The sequence below is a fragment of the Hippocampus comes genome, unplaced genomic scaffold (assembly GCF_001891065.2).
Source record: "Hippocampus comes isolate QL1 unplaced genomic scaffold, H_comes_QL1_v1.1 scaffold155, whole genome shotgun sequence".
Lineage (NCBI taxonomy): Eukaryota > Metazoa > Chordata > Actinopteri > Syngnathiformes > Syngnathidae > Hippocampus > Hippocampus comes.
Window position 1 is genome coordinate 1,563,420 of NW_017804967.1, and position 14,209 is coordinate 1,577,628.

General features: G+C 41.2%; 2 protein-coding genes across 3 annotated transcripts in view; one reads left to right on the forward strand and one right to left on the reverse strand.

Moving 5' to 3' along the window:
- Positions 1-630: 630 nt before the first annotated feature.
- LOC109527064 (ATP synthase subunit alpha, mitochondrial-like) lies at positions 631-5,538 on the forward strand. Its single transcript, XM_019888751.1, has 11 exons — positions 631-775; positions 1,249-1,324; positions 2,126-2,249; positions 2,571-2,781; positions 2,864-3,030; positions 3,309-3,609; positions 3,684-3,908; positions 3,979-4,086; positions 4,659-4,803; positions 4,884-5,034; positions 5,118-5,538. The coding sequence occupies exons 1-11, from the start codon at positions 716-718 to the stop codon at positions 5,194-5,196; spliced, it is 1,647 nt and encodes a 548-aa protein (XP_019744310.1). The 5' UTR covers positions 631-715; the 3' UTR covers positions 5,197-5,538.
- A 6,059-nt stretch (positions 5,539-11,597) lies between these two features.
- The window catches only part of LOC109527461 (phospholipid phosphatase 1-like), a 5,773-nt gene continuing 3,161 nt past the window's right edge, over positions 11,598-14,209 (reverse strand). Inside the window, exons 4-7 of one of the 2 annotated variants that reach the window (XM_019889409.1) lie at positions 14,042-14,184; positions 13,315-13,372; positions 12,490-12,666; positions 11,598-12,280 (exon numbers count right to left, since the gene is read on the reverse strand). In XM_019889409.1, the coding sequence (XP_019744968.1) occupies positions 12,155-12,280; positions 12,490-12,666; positions 13,315-13,372; positions 14,042-14,184 (504 nt within the window). In that variant the 3' untranslated portion in view covers positions 11,598-12,154. The remainder of the gene's footprint in view (positions 12,281-12,489; positions 12,667-13,314; positions 13,373-14,041; positions 14,185-14,209) is intronic. The other variant, XM_019889419.1, reaches the window with a different exon arrangement.

The window sequence follows — 14,209 nt, forward strand, 5'->3', positions numbered from 1 at the left end:
GCAATTTTTGTGAACAGAGCCTCCGTCTGTTATATTTTTAATTTTTCAAAAATATATATAAATATTTTTACATTTCAAAACCAATGTTCAATATTTTTGAGAATTAATAGTTATTTCCTCTTAATGGATATACAGTACAAGATTTAAAATCCTCTATCATAACATTAGGAGTATAAAAAAACAGCATCAACAATATGCTTCATCATGATATCAGTATTTTGCATGTATTTTGTTAATTTGCAGCTATGCAAGGGATTAAGAGCATTCATACATATTTTTCAAGTCAAATACAACTTTATTGTCAAATGCGCTGTATGTGCAACAGACAGCACAGATGAAATTTTAAGTTACCCTTTTGGATAAATTCGGTATAAAATTGTGATGATCCACTGAACGTGTGTTCTGACTTACCAATTCTCGTTTAATTTAGTTTTCCCAAAAAGAAAACATGGACAAAGGCACACATGCGGTATTGTAAAAAGCATCCATCCGTCCCTCACAGGGTGGAACTCGGCACAAAGCTTCTCTGACCTTGCTGACGTTGCATGCAGTTCGTTATCTGCAGCGACAGGTGGCGGTATAGAGCGGAGTTGGTCAAATGGAGGCGGAGTTTACAGATAAATAGAAGAAGAGTTCATTCAGCCATTACATTCTCCCTCAGCCAGGTCGAAGCCGTCAGTGGTGGAGGACAAGTCATTCGTACCAAGCAAGTAAAATGTTATCCGTGCGAGTTGTAGCAGCGTTGGCCAGGACCCTGCCTAGAAGGGCCGGATTAGTAAGTACTTCATTTAAAAAAATCAATTTCGCTTTAATGTTTTCCCTATTGCTTCATTTAATGAATGCGTAAACTTCGTCCGTGGGAAGGGTAACGCCGAATATGTCAACGCAGCAGGCCCCGCGCTAACCCGACTTGCACTGCAAAATGCCTTCTAAAATACTTCCTGCGTGCATTTTAAACTTCATTTTTGTCTGTTGCTCCGTATGTTGCAATTGTGTTGGTTTAGTCGATGTTGCCCTTGTGACACCGCCTGTGCGCCGTGCTGGTATTAGCACGCGAGCTAACGTAGCTGCTCGTTAGCAACTCATTTAACCACGCTTTGAAGGTCAGCTCGCCTGACAGCAGCCGACAGGACTGAAACCGCGTTGCACCTTCCTCATTTAACATGCATGATTTGTAATGCATAGTTGCAACGTCATGAGCATGATAATTATTGACAATATAATAACTATCGATCATTTTAATCGTAGGTGTCCAAGGCTGTGCCAGCCGCCTGCGTTGGGGTCAATCATCTCCACATGCACAGACCATGGCTACAGAAGACTGGTAGGAAATATAACAATAACTACAAAATCTGGAAAAAAAATATTACTTTTCAAGTTCTTTTTTTTGACCTAATGGAAACTTAAACACCTTAAATTGATGCTGTTAGCCTACTGGGAGTTCAAATCTATTTTAACCCTCCCCAAGTCTGCTTTTTGTTTGTTGTCTCCCCTTTCTAATAGAAAAAGCAAATTTTAATGGCAATATTCAAAACATTTACTTTTTGTACACCACCTCTCCCTTGGTGGGATTTTTAGTTCTCCAAAATAAAAGCTTTTAAACGGTTTTTCCCCACAGCATCAACTTTTTTTAGATTATTTTTCATTGCAGATTCTGTGAAAATAATTATTTAGTCAAAATATGCACATCAACAATAATCCTTACAGCAGTATTTTGATTGGCTTAAAATTTAGCATCATGAATCGTTATGATTGATAATGAATCAATTTTAATCACCAAGTCATAGCCGATGCCTTGTTTTGAAGATTTTACTCAATGTACAGCACTTTTTATGCACCGATGGTTGTTTTTCAAGTGCTCTATAAGTAAAATTGAGTTTAAGTGGCACCAACACAAGTAATGTTAAGCTACAATTACCATGATGATGAGTCTCGACTTTGCTTCGAAAAGGCACGGCTGAGGTGTCTTCAATCCTGGAGGAGTACTCAATGTACAGCACTTTTTATGCACCAATGGTTGTTTTTCCAAGTGCTCTATAAGTAAAATTGAGTTGAAGTGGCACCAACACAAGTAATGTTTAGCCACAATTACCATGATGATGAGTCTCGACTTTGCTTCAAAAAGGCACGGCTGAGGTGTCTTCAATCCTGGAGGAGAAGATCATGGGAGCAGACACTTCTGCCGACCTGGAGGAGACCGGCCGCGTGCTGTCCATCGGTGACGGTATCGCCAGGGTGTATGGTCTGATGTCAAGGTGCACCACTAAACAATGTCACAAAAAGTCTGGGCACTTCATTGATGGAGGAGTAGGGCTTGACAATTTTGAAAAAAAAACTATGTCACAAAAAGTCTGAGCACTTCATTGATGGAGGAGTAGGGCTTGACAATTTTGAAAAAAAAACTAGCTTTTCCCAGCTCTCCCTGTCAATATTGGGATTGGCAATTATTTGTTTTAAGATCCTTTTCCCATGTATATAACAAACGCAAGCAATACATGGAATTGCATCCTGCATAATACATTCGGCAATGAAAATAAAGATCTTAACACTGTCACCGCTCTACATTGTAGACATTTTAATACATCCAGTGTGGTTCTTGCCCACCAGGGAATGTCTCTGAACTTGGAGCCCGATAATGTTGGTGTGGTGGTGTTTGGTAACGACAAGCTTATCAAGGAGGGCGACATCGTGAAGAGGACTGGCGCCATCGTGGACGTTCCCGTTGGTGAGGAGCTGCTCGGCCGTGTTGTGGACGCTCTGGGAAACGCCATTGATGGAAAGGTCAATAAAGCCACTGAATAGTCATCTAGTGATAATAAATTGTAAAAAGATGGTTTTCAGTGGGGCTTTTGCTTTTCCACAGGGTCCTCTGGGTTCCAAGACGCGTAGGCGTGTTGGTCTGAAGGCTCCAGGTATCATCCCCCGTATTTCTGTGAGGGAGCCGATGCAGACTGGCATCAAGGCTGTGGACAGCCTGGTGCCCATTGGCAGAGGCCAGCGTGAGCTCATCATTGGCGACAGGCAGACTGGGTGAGTAGCCTTAAAATGCATTTCATCGAATACATTTCCGTCATTCGTTAATGATTGCTTTTGGGTTTGACAGCAGAAATGTAAAAATGGATATTTTAAGAATAAAGTGACCTGACTTTTTTCACGACATTAAACAGATAATTCCATGGCTTTGTCTTTGGAAAGTCAGCTATTCACCTTAACTGTTGGTATCTATTAGATTGATGAAATGTTCTTTAGCCCATCCCTAATTGCATGTATTAGGGGAACAAAATATGATGACTACCTCCCCTCCACAGCAAAACCGCCATTGCCATCGACACCATCATCAACCAGAAACGCTTCAACGAGGGTACTGATGAAAAGAAGAAGCTGTACTGCATCTACGTGGCCATCGGCCAGAAGAGGTCCACCGTGGCCCAGCTGGTGAAGAGGCTGACGGATGCCGACGCCATGAAGTACACCATCGTGGTGTCGGCCACCGCCTCGGATGCCGCGCCCCTGCAGTACCTGGCCCCGTACTCGGGCTGCTCCATGGGCGAGTACTTCCGCGACAACGGCAAGCACGCCCTCATCATCTATGATGATCTGTCCAAGCAGGTGAGCGGATGATGATAAAATAGTTTTGGAGTTCTTCAGAACCGTGGTTCTACAACTTTTTGGGTCTTTCTTAGGCCGTAGCCTACCGTCAGATGTCCCTGCTGCTGCGTCGTCCCCCCGGTCGCGAGGCTTACCCTGGCGACGTCTTCTACCTGCACTCGCGCCTGCTGGAGAGAGCCGCCAAGATGAACGACAACTTCGGCGGCGGCTCCCTCACCGCTCTGCCGGTCATCGAGACCCAGGCCGGCGACGTGTCTGCCTACATTCCCACCAATGTCATCTCCATCACTGATGGACAGGTCTGTCTTGGTGATTTCATGTCATCTTTTGTTGGGCCCCAAGTTAATGTTTGTCTCTTTTCGGCCGTAGATCTTCTTGGAGACGGAGCTGTTCTACAAGGGTATCCGGCCTGCTATTAACGTGGGTCTGTCTGTGTCCCGAGTGGGTTCTGCTGCCCAGACCAGAGCCATGAAGCAGGTTACTTCACACTTTTCTAACGTCATGAAAAAATTTGATGGTTGTCATTTAGGAGTAAGGATTGTTTTTTTTCAACACAAGTTATAAAAATCAGATTTTTTTTTTTAATTCAGGATTTTTAAAATCTTGATTTAATTAGAAAAATATGGATTTTTTTTTTTAATTAGTTTTTTTTTTTCCCTTGCATGAAACAAGTCCATATTTTAAAAGAACTTATTGATATTAGGCAACTGATTCGCTGTGGCGACCCCTGAAGGGAAATGCCGAAAGGAAAAGAATTGTTCATATACCTCGTGGTAAATCCAGGGCGTCGTGTACACTGATATCACAACCATTAGGTTACAGTCCCCCCACCCACCCCCACTCCCTTTGGACTTTTGGTCCTCATACAGAGGTGTGTGTCAGATTTTAATTTAAAATGGATTGAATAGTATACAAGTCATGGGCCTTTTCGTGTCTTTTTGGCTTAATTGTGCCAGAATTAGAGAAATGTGTTTTTGTTTTAAATGAAATGAAAATTGTAAGTATATGTTTTTTTAACACCCCCGCCCCCCCTCCCCTAAACATTGTAGGTTGCTGGCACCATGAAGCTGGAACTGGCTCAGTACCGCGAGGTTGCCGCTTTCGCCCAGTTTGGCTCCGATCTGGATGCCGCCACCCAGCAGCTCCTCAACAGGGGCGTCAGGCTGACGGAGCTGCTCAAGCAGGGACAGTACTGTGAGTATTAGCCAAATGAGACACTCTATCTGCCTTTTGGAGTTCAATCGGACCCCTCACGGCTCTCCTTCCTCCTCTAGCTCCCATGGCCATCGAGGAGCAGGTGACGGTCATCTACGCCGGCGTCAGGGGGCACCTGGACAAAATGGAGCCCAGCAAGATCACAAAGTTCGAGAAGGCTTTCCTGCAGCACATTCTCAGCCAGCACCAAGATCTGCTCGCTGCAATTAAGTAAGATCCCTTTTGTTCCAAATGGAGCATTTTTATTACTTGTCATTGAAAACTTTCCAACTTCAATATTATTAACCTTTCAGGGCTGACGGCAAGATCTCGGAGGCATCCGATGCCAAACTCAAGCAGATAGTTCTGAACTTCCTGTCCAGTTTTGAGTAAAGCAGGTCCAGCACTTGCTGTTGATCTTCAGTGCCCCCTACCATTATGTATGTGAACACGCTGAACGCCAAAACCTCCATGTACAGGTTAGTCCCAATAAAAATCTACAAGCCTGCCCAGCTGTAAATGTATTCTGATTGGATCAGACGAAATCTAGAATACACGTGGATCATTTCAGCACATTAGTTAAGAGTCATGCTGTTCACTGTAGTAATTGAAGGGGGGGAGCAAGTGTCAGGTTGTGTGTTTGGCTCTTTTTGCTCCTAAGTATGTCAGAACCCATGTCAGGTTGGAGTCAAATGTTTATTAATATGATGAGAATAAATTGTGTAACAAATGTAAGTGGTTTCGTATTATCTCTTGAGCACATGACACAAAAGTTATTTCATGTACAATAGTCTTCGTGACTACTATATGTACAAATTTCTTTTAAATGCACAAACTTGCTTGCTGGTAGGTTACCGCGCTTTGGCATCATAATGTCCAGCAGGTGGCAGCACACGTACAACCATTTCAGGCCATGGATAAGTTAAATCAGTCCTCGTGATTTAGAATTTAAAAATACATTTTAAAAGGAAAATATGAATCATAAGGGATTAATACACAATGGCCACATAGTTACACGTTTACATTTATCGAGTGGGTAAATCGTGATTGAATATCCTAGAAAAGTTCAATTAAAGTGAAAGGCATATTTCAAACTCAGGAAAATACTCTCGGAAGGACAATTACTGCATGTTTTCTATATTAGAAATAGCTAATACAGTATTCCAATTTGAGATGGATTTTGGAGTTGCCCCATGTATGGTATGAGCGAAAAAGTGAGTTTCACTTCTTAAATTTGAACCAATCAACCAAGTGTTTCACAATACTGTACATTCATTGCAATGAATGACAATTTAAAAAAAAACAAATTAATGCTTCAGTTGCATGATGGATTGGGACCTATCGCCATCAATGTCTGCCTGCCAGGAATGAAGTGAGTCATGTGGCATTGAGTGACTGGAGCTGCGTTCATGAGGGCTGCAATTGTAACACCAGGCGAGATCTCCCAAGTAGCAGCAGCACATGACCACACAGATGCTTTATCTGCACTGAATGAGTCGTCTCACGCAGCACTTGGTAACCATCTCAACCATTCAGCGCTTACATTTAATTAGCAGTTCCACTGGGCCAACACGATTGAGCAACAACGACATGACGCCTGCAATTGAGTGGTGAATAAGTCAAAGCTTAGTCACCAGGCTACACATTCACTGGAATACACGACAGCGTTGATTGTCAAAAGTGTGGCATGCATGAAGGTGGCTTGCTTTTAATGGGATGTGAAAGAATTACCGCACTAGTTGTTCCAAAGTGGCTACGTCAACATAAAGCCTGTGACGACATGACGCCTGCAATTGAGTGGTGAATAAGTCAAAGCTTAGTCACCAGGCTACACATTCACTGGAATACACGACAGCGTTGATTGTCAAAAGTGTGGCATGCATGAAGGTGGCTTGCTTTTAATGGGATGTGAAAGAATTACCGCACTAGTTGTTCCAAAGTGGCTACGTCAACATAAAGCCTGTTGTAGTGACTTCTGTGTACATAATTCACCACCAACTGCAAATGTGTGAATGCAATGTTCATATGCTTGTCAGAGAGTTCACGATTATTTGGTAACGGGGTAGAAATAATTGCAGTCCCTTTAAGGACCGCCATTTTAGTCTGCTTGTTTCTATGGAAACTTACTTTCGGCGGGCTTCGTTTTGGCGCGAGTGTTTTTTTTGGTGTGCTAATAAAAAAACACGACACACTCTCTCTCGGAGTGCGCACGTGAGAAATTGTCGCTTTCTTCGAGTTCTACAATTTCCACACCCGGCAAAATTAACATATCGTTAAAATGGATGCCTCTTCGATGTCGTCAGGCAAAAATTGTTATTTTTGTAAAGCCATATTACCAGTGCTTTTCGTGACAGTAAGCAACTGACAATAATGTTGTGTCTGTAAAGTATGCAGTCCCCCCCACCTCTTCACAGTATTTGCAATTTGTAGATTTTCAGGGGGGAACCACCACTGTATAATTTGCTGGAATAAACTCACCTACTTGCTGTTTTTGCGCTCAGCCAAAGCCATGTCTAATACAAAAATTCAGAGTTTCTTTGAGGCCATTTTAAGGCCAAGGAACTATGTTGAAGTGAGGGAAGAGCGCTCTAGTCACAGTATTGTCTGTGAAATAGAAAAAAAATGTTTTCACAAAGACAAACTCATCCATCCCTCCCATGTCCCTGACCCCCAGGACACCCATCACCCAACACAAAGTAGTTACAGTGCAAAATATGAGCATCCATGTATACCTGGTGAGCACTATTAGCACCTTGTCAAGTTAAACTTTGAATATACATTTGACAAAAATGAAGTCATCAATGTTTCGGTACGTCAACATTGTCATTCCTGCAAACAGTTTACCAACACACTATTTCTAACAACTCTTTGCCCTGAACGACTATAATATGACTACTGTTACTGTTTCCACACAAAAGACCAAAACAAATGGTGCACAGCTCAGCCCGAGGCACGTTTTCCAGTTTCCATCCTCCCATGAAAAGTCACATCGTAGTCCTGCCTTGCCTTTTTAAAAATGTTCACATTTTCTGAAAGGGTTCCTATTTTCTTTATTTTCAGGTTCAGATCAGCAAACACGTGGACCGATGCAGCGGTTTTGAAACGTGAGCATCAACTGGTACAAAAGGAAATGCCTCAACCTGTATAATTAAAGCTGCGCAAGAATTACAACGTGTTCATTGTTTGCTATTATTTGCTTTTTTTAATTTAAAAGGTAAGATTATTTGATCGGATCACTAACCTAGATTTGAGAAAATGTGTTCACATGAGTGTAATGACCTTTCGAGCCAGGCAAAGGCACTTTAGTCTACCTGTTCTATCCGCAAGGAACGCCAGCCAATCCTAGCACATATCCAGTGGTAATTCTGCCGCAATGTAATTTGTTTTTAATTTCTCCGCCCCGCCCTCCTTTTTTATTTTTATTTTACCAGTAACGTAGAAGATGACTGTGAGAAATTTGAGATTTCCGAGAAGAGCGTGAACAAGGGAACCGAACAAATCGGACTTGAGTGCTTTGAGCTGCTGAAGGTTCTGGGAAATGGTACCTATGGAAAGGTGAGCCGTTATGTTCATCTCTTTCATGAAGGCAATGGAAATTGTGCCTCACTCCTCAATGCTGTTGGTCATTGAGCTGTTCCAATTCAAATACACACCGACTGGTCAGAGCAGTATTACAGTGACCTCATTCAAGTACAAGGCAGTCCGAATATTACACTTAGCTCTCAGTATGATGCAGTACATTTCTACACCCGTGTAGTGACTTCTATGTACATAATTCACCACCAACTGCAAATGTGTGAATGCAATGTTCATATGCTTGTCAGAGAGTTCACGATTATTTGGTAACGGGGTAGAAATAATTGCAGTCCCTTTAAGGACCGCCATTTTAGTCTGCTTGTTTCTATGGAAACTTACTTTCGGCGGGCTTCGTTTGGCACGAGTGTTTTTTTTTTGTGGTGCAAATAAAAAAAAACACGACACACTCTCTCTCGGAGTGCGCACGTGAGAAATTGTCGCTTTCTTCGAGTTCTACAATTTCCACACTGTGTCCATATGCTGGTGGTCAAATTTGAGAAATCTTTTCCGCCCAAACTCATAGTACACATATTAGTTGTTCTTATCATTATCTTTAAAAAAATTCTTGTCAGACTTAAAAATAAAAAAGCAGCCACACCAGCCCCAATCCCTCAGTTCACACACTGATTGTTAAGAAAGGACTTTTAAAGAAAAAAATTCCATCCACCTTCCATCTAACTTTTATCAATACTAAAAATGTCTACTCATAAAATAAACACAAACATCATTGGAAAGGCTTTGTTTGATTGATAATGAATAAAGCATTTAGATTGTTACAGTACAAGAACACGGTTGTTTAAATGGATTATTAACTACACAATTCGACAAACACTTTCTTGTTTCCTGTCAGGCATTATCAAAGTCGTTTATTTTAGTTCTAGTGAGTGCGTGAGGTTTTCGCTTTTGTTTGTCTGCAACGTGGTGATGCAAACGCTCAGCAGTTACGCAGGTGTGCGTTTGCATCATTTGTTGCCCAATCGATTTTCACAACAGTCGTTTTCCAACGACTTTAACTGCATGTTTTGCTGCATAGCTGACAGATGATGACTCTCTTGGTGACGCATAGACAACCACCGTTGCTCCGTCTGGTCGACTAAAAAAGTGCACCTAAGGCGACATGTTGATCATCCACTGAACCCACCGATACTCTCTCATGAGAGTGAACAAGGATTTCAAAGTGGTTTCTGTGGTTGGGCTCACTGATCTGAACGCTCAGAAGCAATTGTTGCACGTTTGCACGTTAAAGATAAGGTAGTTTCAGTACAAGTCGGCAAGATGCATTCACTGGACATGTCGATACATTGCGTTTGTTTGATTAAATGAAACATTAAAGTGGGGCATCCATGCAAAAAAAAAAGAAAAAAAGAGGAAGGCAAAAACATAGTTGGCTTGCTTGCAAATCCCACATCCTCCTAAAAAAAGGCAGACCAAAAAAAAAACCCACAAAACAAACCAAAAAAAGGCAAAATTCACTTGTTTTATTTCTTATATTTTCAACAGCACTGGTCATATCAGGGATGAGGAACCTATGGTGCGTGTACCAGTCATGGCCCCGTGGGAGCGTTTGATTTGGCCTGCCTAGTAATTCTTAAAAACAAATAAAACCTCGGAAAAACAAGTATAACAAACACAAATATCAAATAAATCAACATCAAAATACTTTTGGTGTATCATAATAAAGAAGGTCATCATTATTTTCATGAATTTAGTACGTTCCTCAGAGGATTTATATCTTTGTTAAGTTTGGACAGCTCTGATTTGGGTAAGTTTGAATAAAATGAAAAAGAAAACACACACACGCACATGCACACGACTTTGAGTGTTTCACAGTTGGCACTGGCCCACAACAAAAGGCAATGAATGAATGAATACAAAATATATCCATTTCACACTGCATGCGCCCACCCATCAAGTGTGAAATTAATATGATGTGGTTCTTTTAGCCAGTGGTGGCTTTGTGCGAGGTAAGCAAAGCTGCACTAAGTTTTTTTTGTTTGTTTGTTTGATTGTTTTTTTTTTTTTTTGGAATGCAGAAATTTGCGTCAGCTAATAGTTTGCTTCCGATAAGCAGCACTTTGTTGTCGACAAGCTGGAGGCACAGGCGTGGCGGTGTTTGTGTTTGGCGATGTGTTCATGTGGCACATACACACACACAGTACATCCATGAGTTGAAATCCGCCCCCGTGGTCCTAAAACAAGCTATTTTCAGCAACATGATTAATAATGTGCACAAATAATGCTATTCTAGGTCTTAGGTGGTACATATTTTAACAAAAGCACGTCACAGACATGCTATTATGATACAAGACATTGGTTTTATATTATGGGAGAAAAAAAAGTCATGACGCATTTCTCATAAAAACCGAGTCAGCTTTCAAGTGAAATTTCAGGAAAAACCTAAAATGCACAATAACTTTTTCAGGTGAACTTAACTTGACCTTCCCTTATCTTTTGAAATCCCGGTACACATTCTTCTGGTCTACACTTTTTGTACAACTTGCTGTTGCGACTTCTTTCTCAATGGCAGATACTAGTAACTTTGCCTGTATTATGCCCTAACATTTACTATTACGTGTAAATGGTAAAAGATGACTTTAATGAGTTGCATTTACATATTTGTTTGCCAACGTATTCTTATTACTGGTATTTAGGTAAGTATACGAGCAGACACTTTTGATGAGCTTGTGAAGGTGGTTTCTTTCTGAAGAATAATTTAATTACTGACGACAGTTGCGTATGCAACATCGTTTAATGACTGAGTATCGTACGCGCTAGATGAATGGTGTTGATGCTTCAGTATCGTCTCCGTCTTTTTCACCATCTTGTGGCATCTATAGTTACCGTATTTTCCACACTAAAAGGCGCACTGGATTATGAGGCGCACCTCCAATGAATGGCCTATTTTGTAATTTTTTTCATAACTTGGGCGCACCGCAGTATAAGACGCAATCTACAATGCATCCACTAGATAGAGCCACGCTCAATGAAATGCCAACAGAACGATCATATGTCAGTAAAACTTATTTAATAAAGCAGCGACACAGTTCACTTAACCAACAGCAAGCAATAACATTGACTCGTTAACGTTGAACTCTCTTGCCGCTGCTCTATTTCCATGTTCAACTGCGTAACCGATCTCCTTAAGCTTGAACTCTGCGTTGTCAGCATGTCTCGAGCAAGGAGCCATTTTGGGGTCGAAATATTACCGTAATGACCATACACAAGGCGCATCGGATTTTAAGGCGCGCTGTGAGCTTTTAAGAAAATATAAGGCTTTTAGGTGCGCCTTTTAGTGCGGAAAATACGGTATATATTTATGGATGGTGTCAAATGTTGACGGATTTTCATTATTCACGCAGGGCTGAGTCGATTTCTCCTGTATTGGTCCACCCATTGATCAAACAACTGTTATAGTGCATTTTCAGTCCATCCTGAAACGTCACCCAAAAACCGAACATCCCTGCATTTTTCTGTATGTCGTCCAGTACCTGTGTCTCCTTTCAGGACAGTGGAGGTTTTTCAAGGTGCCAGACTCTCCATTACAAGGCTGCTCGCAGCGAGCACACAAGCCTCCCATTATGTTCACAGCAAATGGAATTTCATTCCTCCGTGACACACGGCATATATCCACCCCATGGCACACTGTTGTAAAAAGTCCCTCCCGCTCGGCAACGTGCTCACATCGAGCCGAAAATTTCTTGGTAACACAGTAAAGTGCATGTGCTGCCACCCCTACCCAATCGCTCCTCCTGCCGGGGTGATTCTTTGAGGTGGTTCAGTCAGTGCTGCCGTAGTGGTTGGAATTGGGTGGGTTCTCATGTAAACTGGTGTGCTGGCCTCCGTCCTCCTGGGACACGCCCACCTCGAGGGGCTGCTGGAAGAAGTTGGACACGCAGAACACCTGCAGGTAGACCCAAAAGTACTTAGACTCTGAATTCAAGAAGATACTTGTGTAGAAAAAGACACAAGTGCTGATTCTACTCCCGTGCAGATTATGAAGTACAGGGACGGAGCTTGGTGTTCCTCTCTGGTCGTAGCAGAGAAAAAAAAAAAATCTGTCGACACCCCTGCTTAGGTACCAAAGTAAAACGCCAAGGGGTCAGAACTCACAGTGAAGGAGGCCACAGCGCCGCCCTGCAGGAGGCCGGCGAGCACGTCGGTCCAGTGGTGCTTGTAGTCGGACACGCGGGACAGACCCACGTAGACGGCGGTGGCGAGCAGGAAGAACTGCACAGTGGGTCGCAGCAGCCTCACCCACTTGGCCTTCAGCCTGGCTTGGATGTACAGCTGGCAACGGCAGAAAATGATTTCATTGCTTTAAGATATCCAGATATAGATGCTGTCAATTAGATTGACAGTGATGCCTTCATTTACAAACCGCATTCATTCAGCGACCGAGATCCGTCACGCAATGACACAATAAAATGTAAATAAACAGTTTATAAATCATGATTTCATGAAAACAGTGAAAAATAAAATGATTTCAAATAAAAATACAGTAAAGCCGACAGTTGTGTTTTATATGAAACAATAAGTCAAAAATCACTTAGTAAGCTAATACAGTACTTGCTTATTGCCAAATAGACTTTTGAAGTTCCAATTTATTCTTACAATAAAGTAAACTGCGAGGAAAATGACAAGCCACTGTTTGTCATTCAAATTCACAAATGGGACAACAATTTCACAAGATAGAAGACGCAGCAACAGATTTAACTCATTTTCAAATCGGACTATCTTACTGCTATTCAGATTGCTTTTTTTTTTTTTTTTTTTTTTTTGGCTATAGGTTAGCATATCACCTGTTACAACGTTATGATTTTGTCATTTCAATTTTATATAGTAGATCAGTGGTCCCCAACACTGGATCTTTTTCCAATTTTGTCCAAGGGTTATCGAGGATTATCTTGTTTCAAATACAAAAAAGATTTTACTTACAACAAGAAACAACATGCAGTACATCGAGAACGACGAATGACCAGAGTAGAAGGACAGCCTGCAAAAGTCAAAAAAGTCAACAAAAATGTCATATTTAAAAATGCTTGATTTGGAATTCTGAGTCTTTAATAATTTAGTAACGTGTATATATATATATATATATATATATATATATATATGGAGTACACTAACACACACATACAGTACAATATATGTATATTTTTTTGAAAAATCCTAAGAGGGTTATTTGGGACTTCAAAGTAAATGTTTTGCCTCTTTTCTGCCTCTGCATAAACTAAATGCATGAGAATATTTGGACCAATAATAATTATTTTTATATATCGTCACAGTCCAACAAAAAGCATGCATCTCCAAATATAGTGAGATTTTCTACATTTTTATTTAAAAAAAAAAATGAATATTTTGTATTTTGGCTGAAAATGAAGAAAAGAACAACTTTGGAGGAAAAACCGGATACTGAATATGCTTTTTTTTGGACAACAATATTCGAATTTTATTTCTACCCTTTGTATGTGAATAAAATTACAACTTTGATTTTTTTAAATAATAAAGTATATTCCTAATGTTTGATTCACAGTTCATACTATGTTCATAAGAATAAAAATGAATGACTCTTAATTTATTGCCGTTCTTATTTTTATAAACTTATTACGGTGCTTTAAGTACAAAAAAAACTAACAAATGGTCAGCGGAGTCATGTTTATACCTGGCTTCATCCACCAGGAACTTATCGCCTGTACAGGTGAAGTTCTCCACGTATCCTCCAGCTTTGCAGTTGATGCGATCCCACCGCGGCTTGCAAACGGCCAGAAAGTGCGGCCGGAGACGCCCCACGGAGTACTTGGCGACATCCGTCAGCGACTGGCTGGCCGCC

Excerpts from the sequence above, each read along its gene's own strand:
- LOC109527064 (XM_019888751.1), top strand. The coding sequence starts at position 716 with ATGTTATCCGTGCGAGTTGTAGCAGCGTTGGCCAGGACCCTGCCTAGA. Across the intron at positions 3,610-3,683 it reads ATGATGATCTGTCCAAGCAG|GCCGTAGCCTACCGTCAGAT; the intron begins GTGAGCGGATGA and ends GGTCTTTCTTAG. Across the intron at positions 5,035-5,117 it reads GATCTGCTCGCTGCAATTAA|GGCTGACGGCAAGATCTCGG; the intron begins GTAAGATCCCTT and ends TTAACCTTTCAG.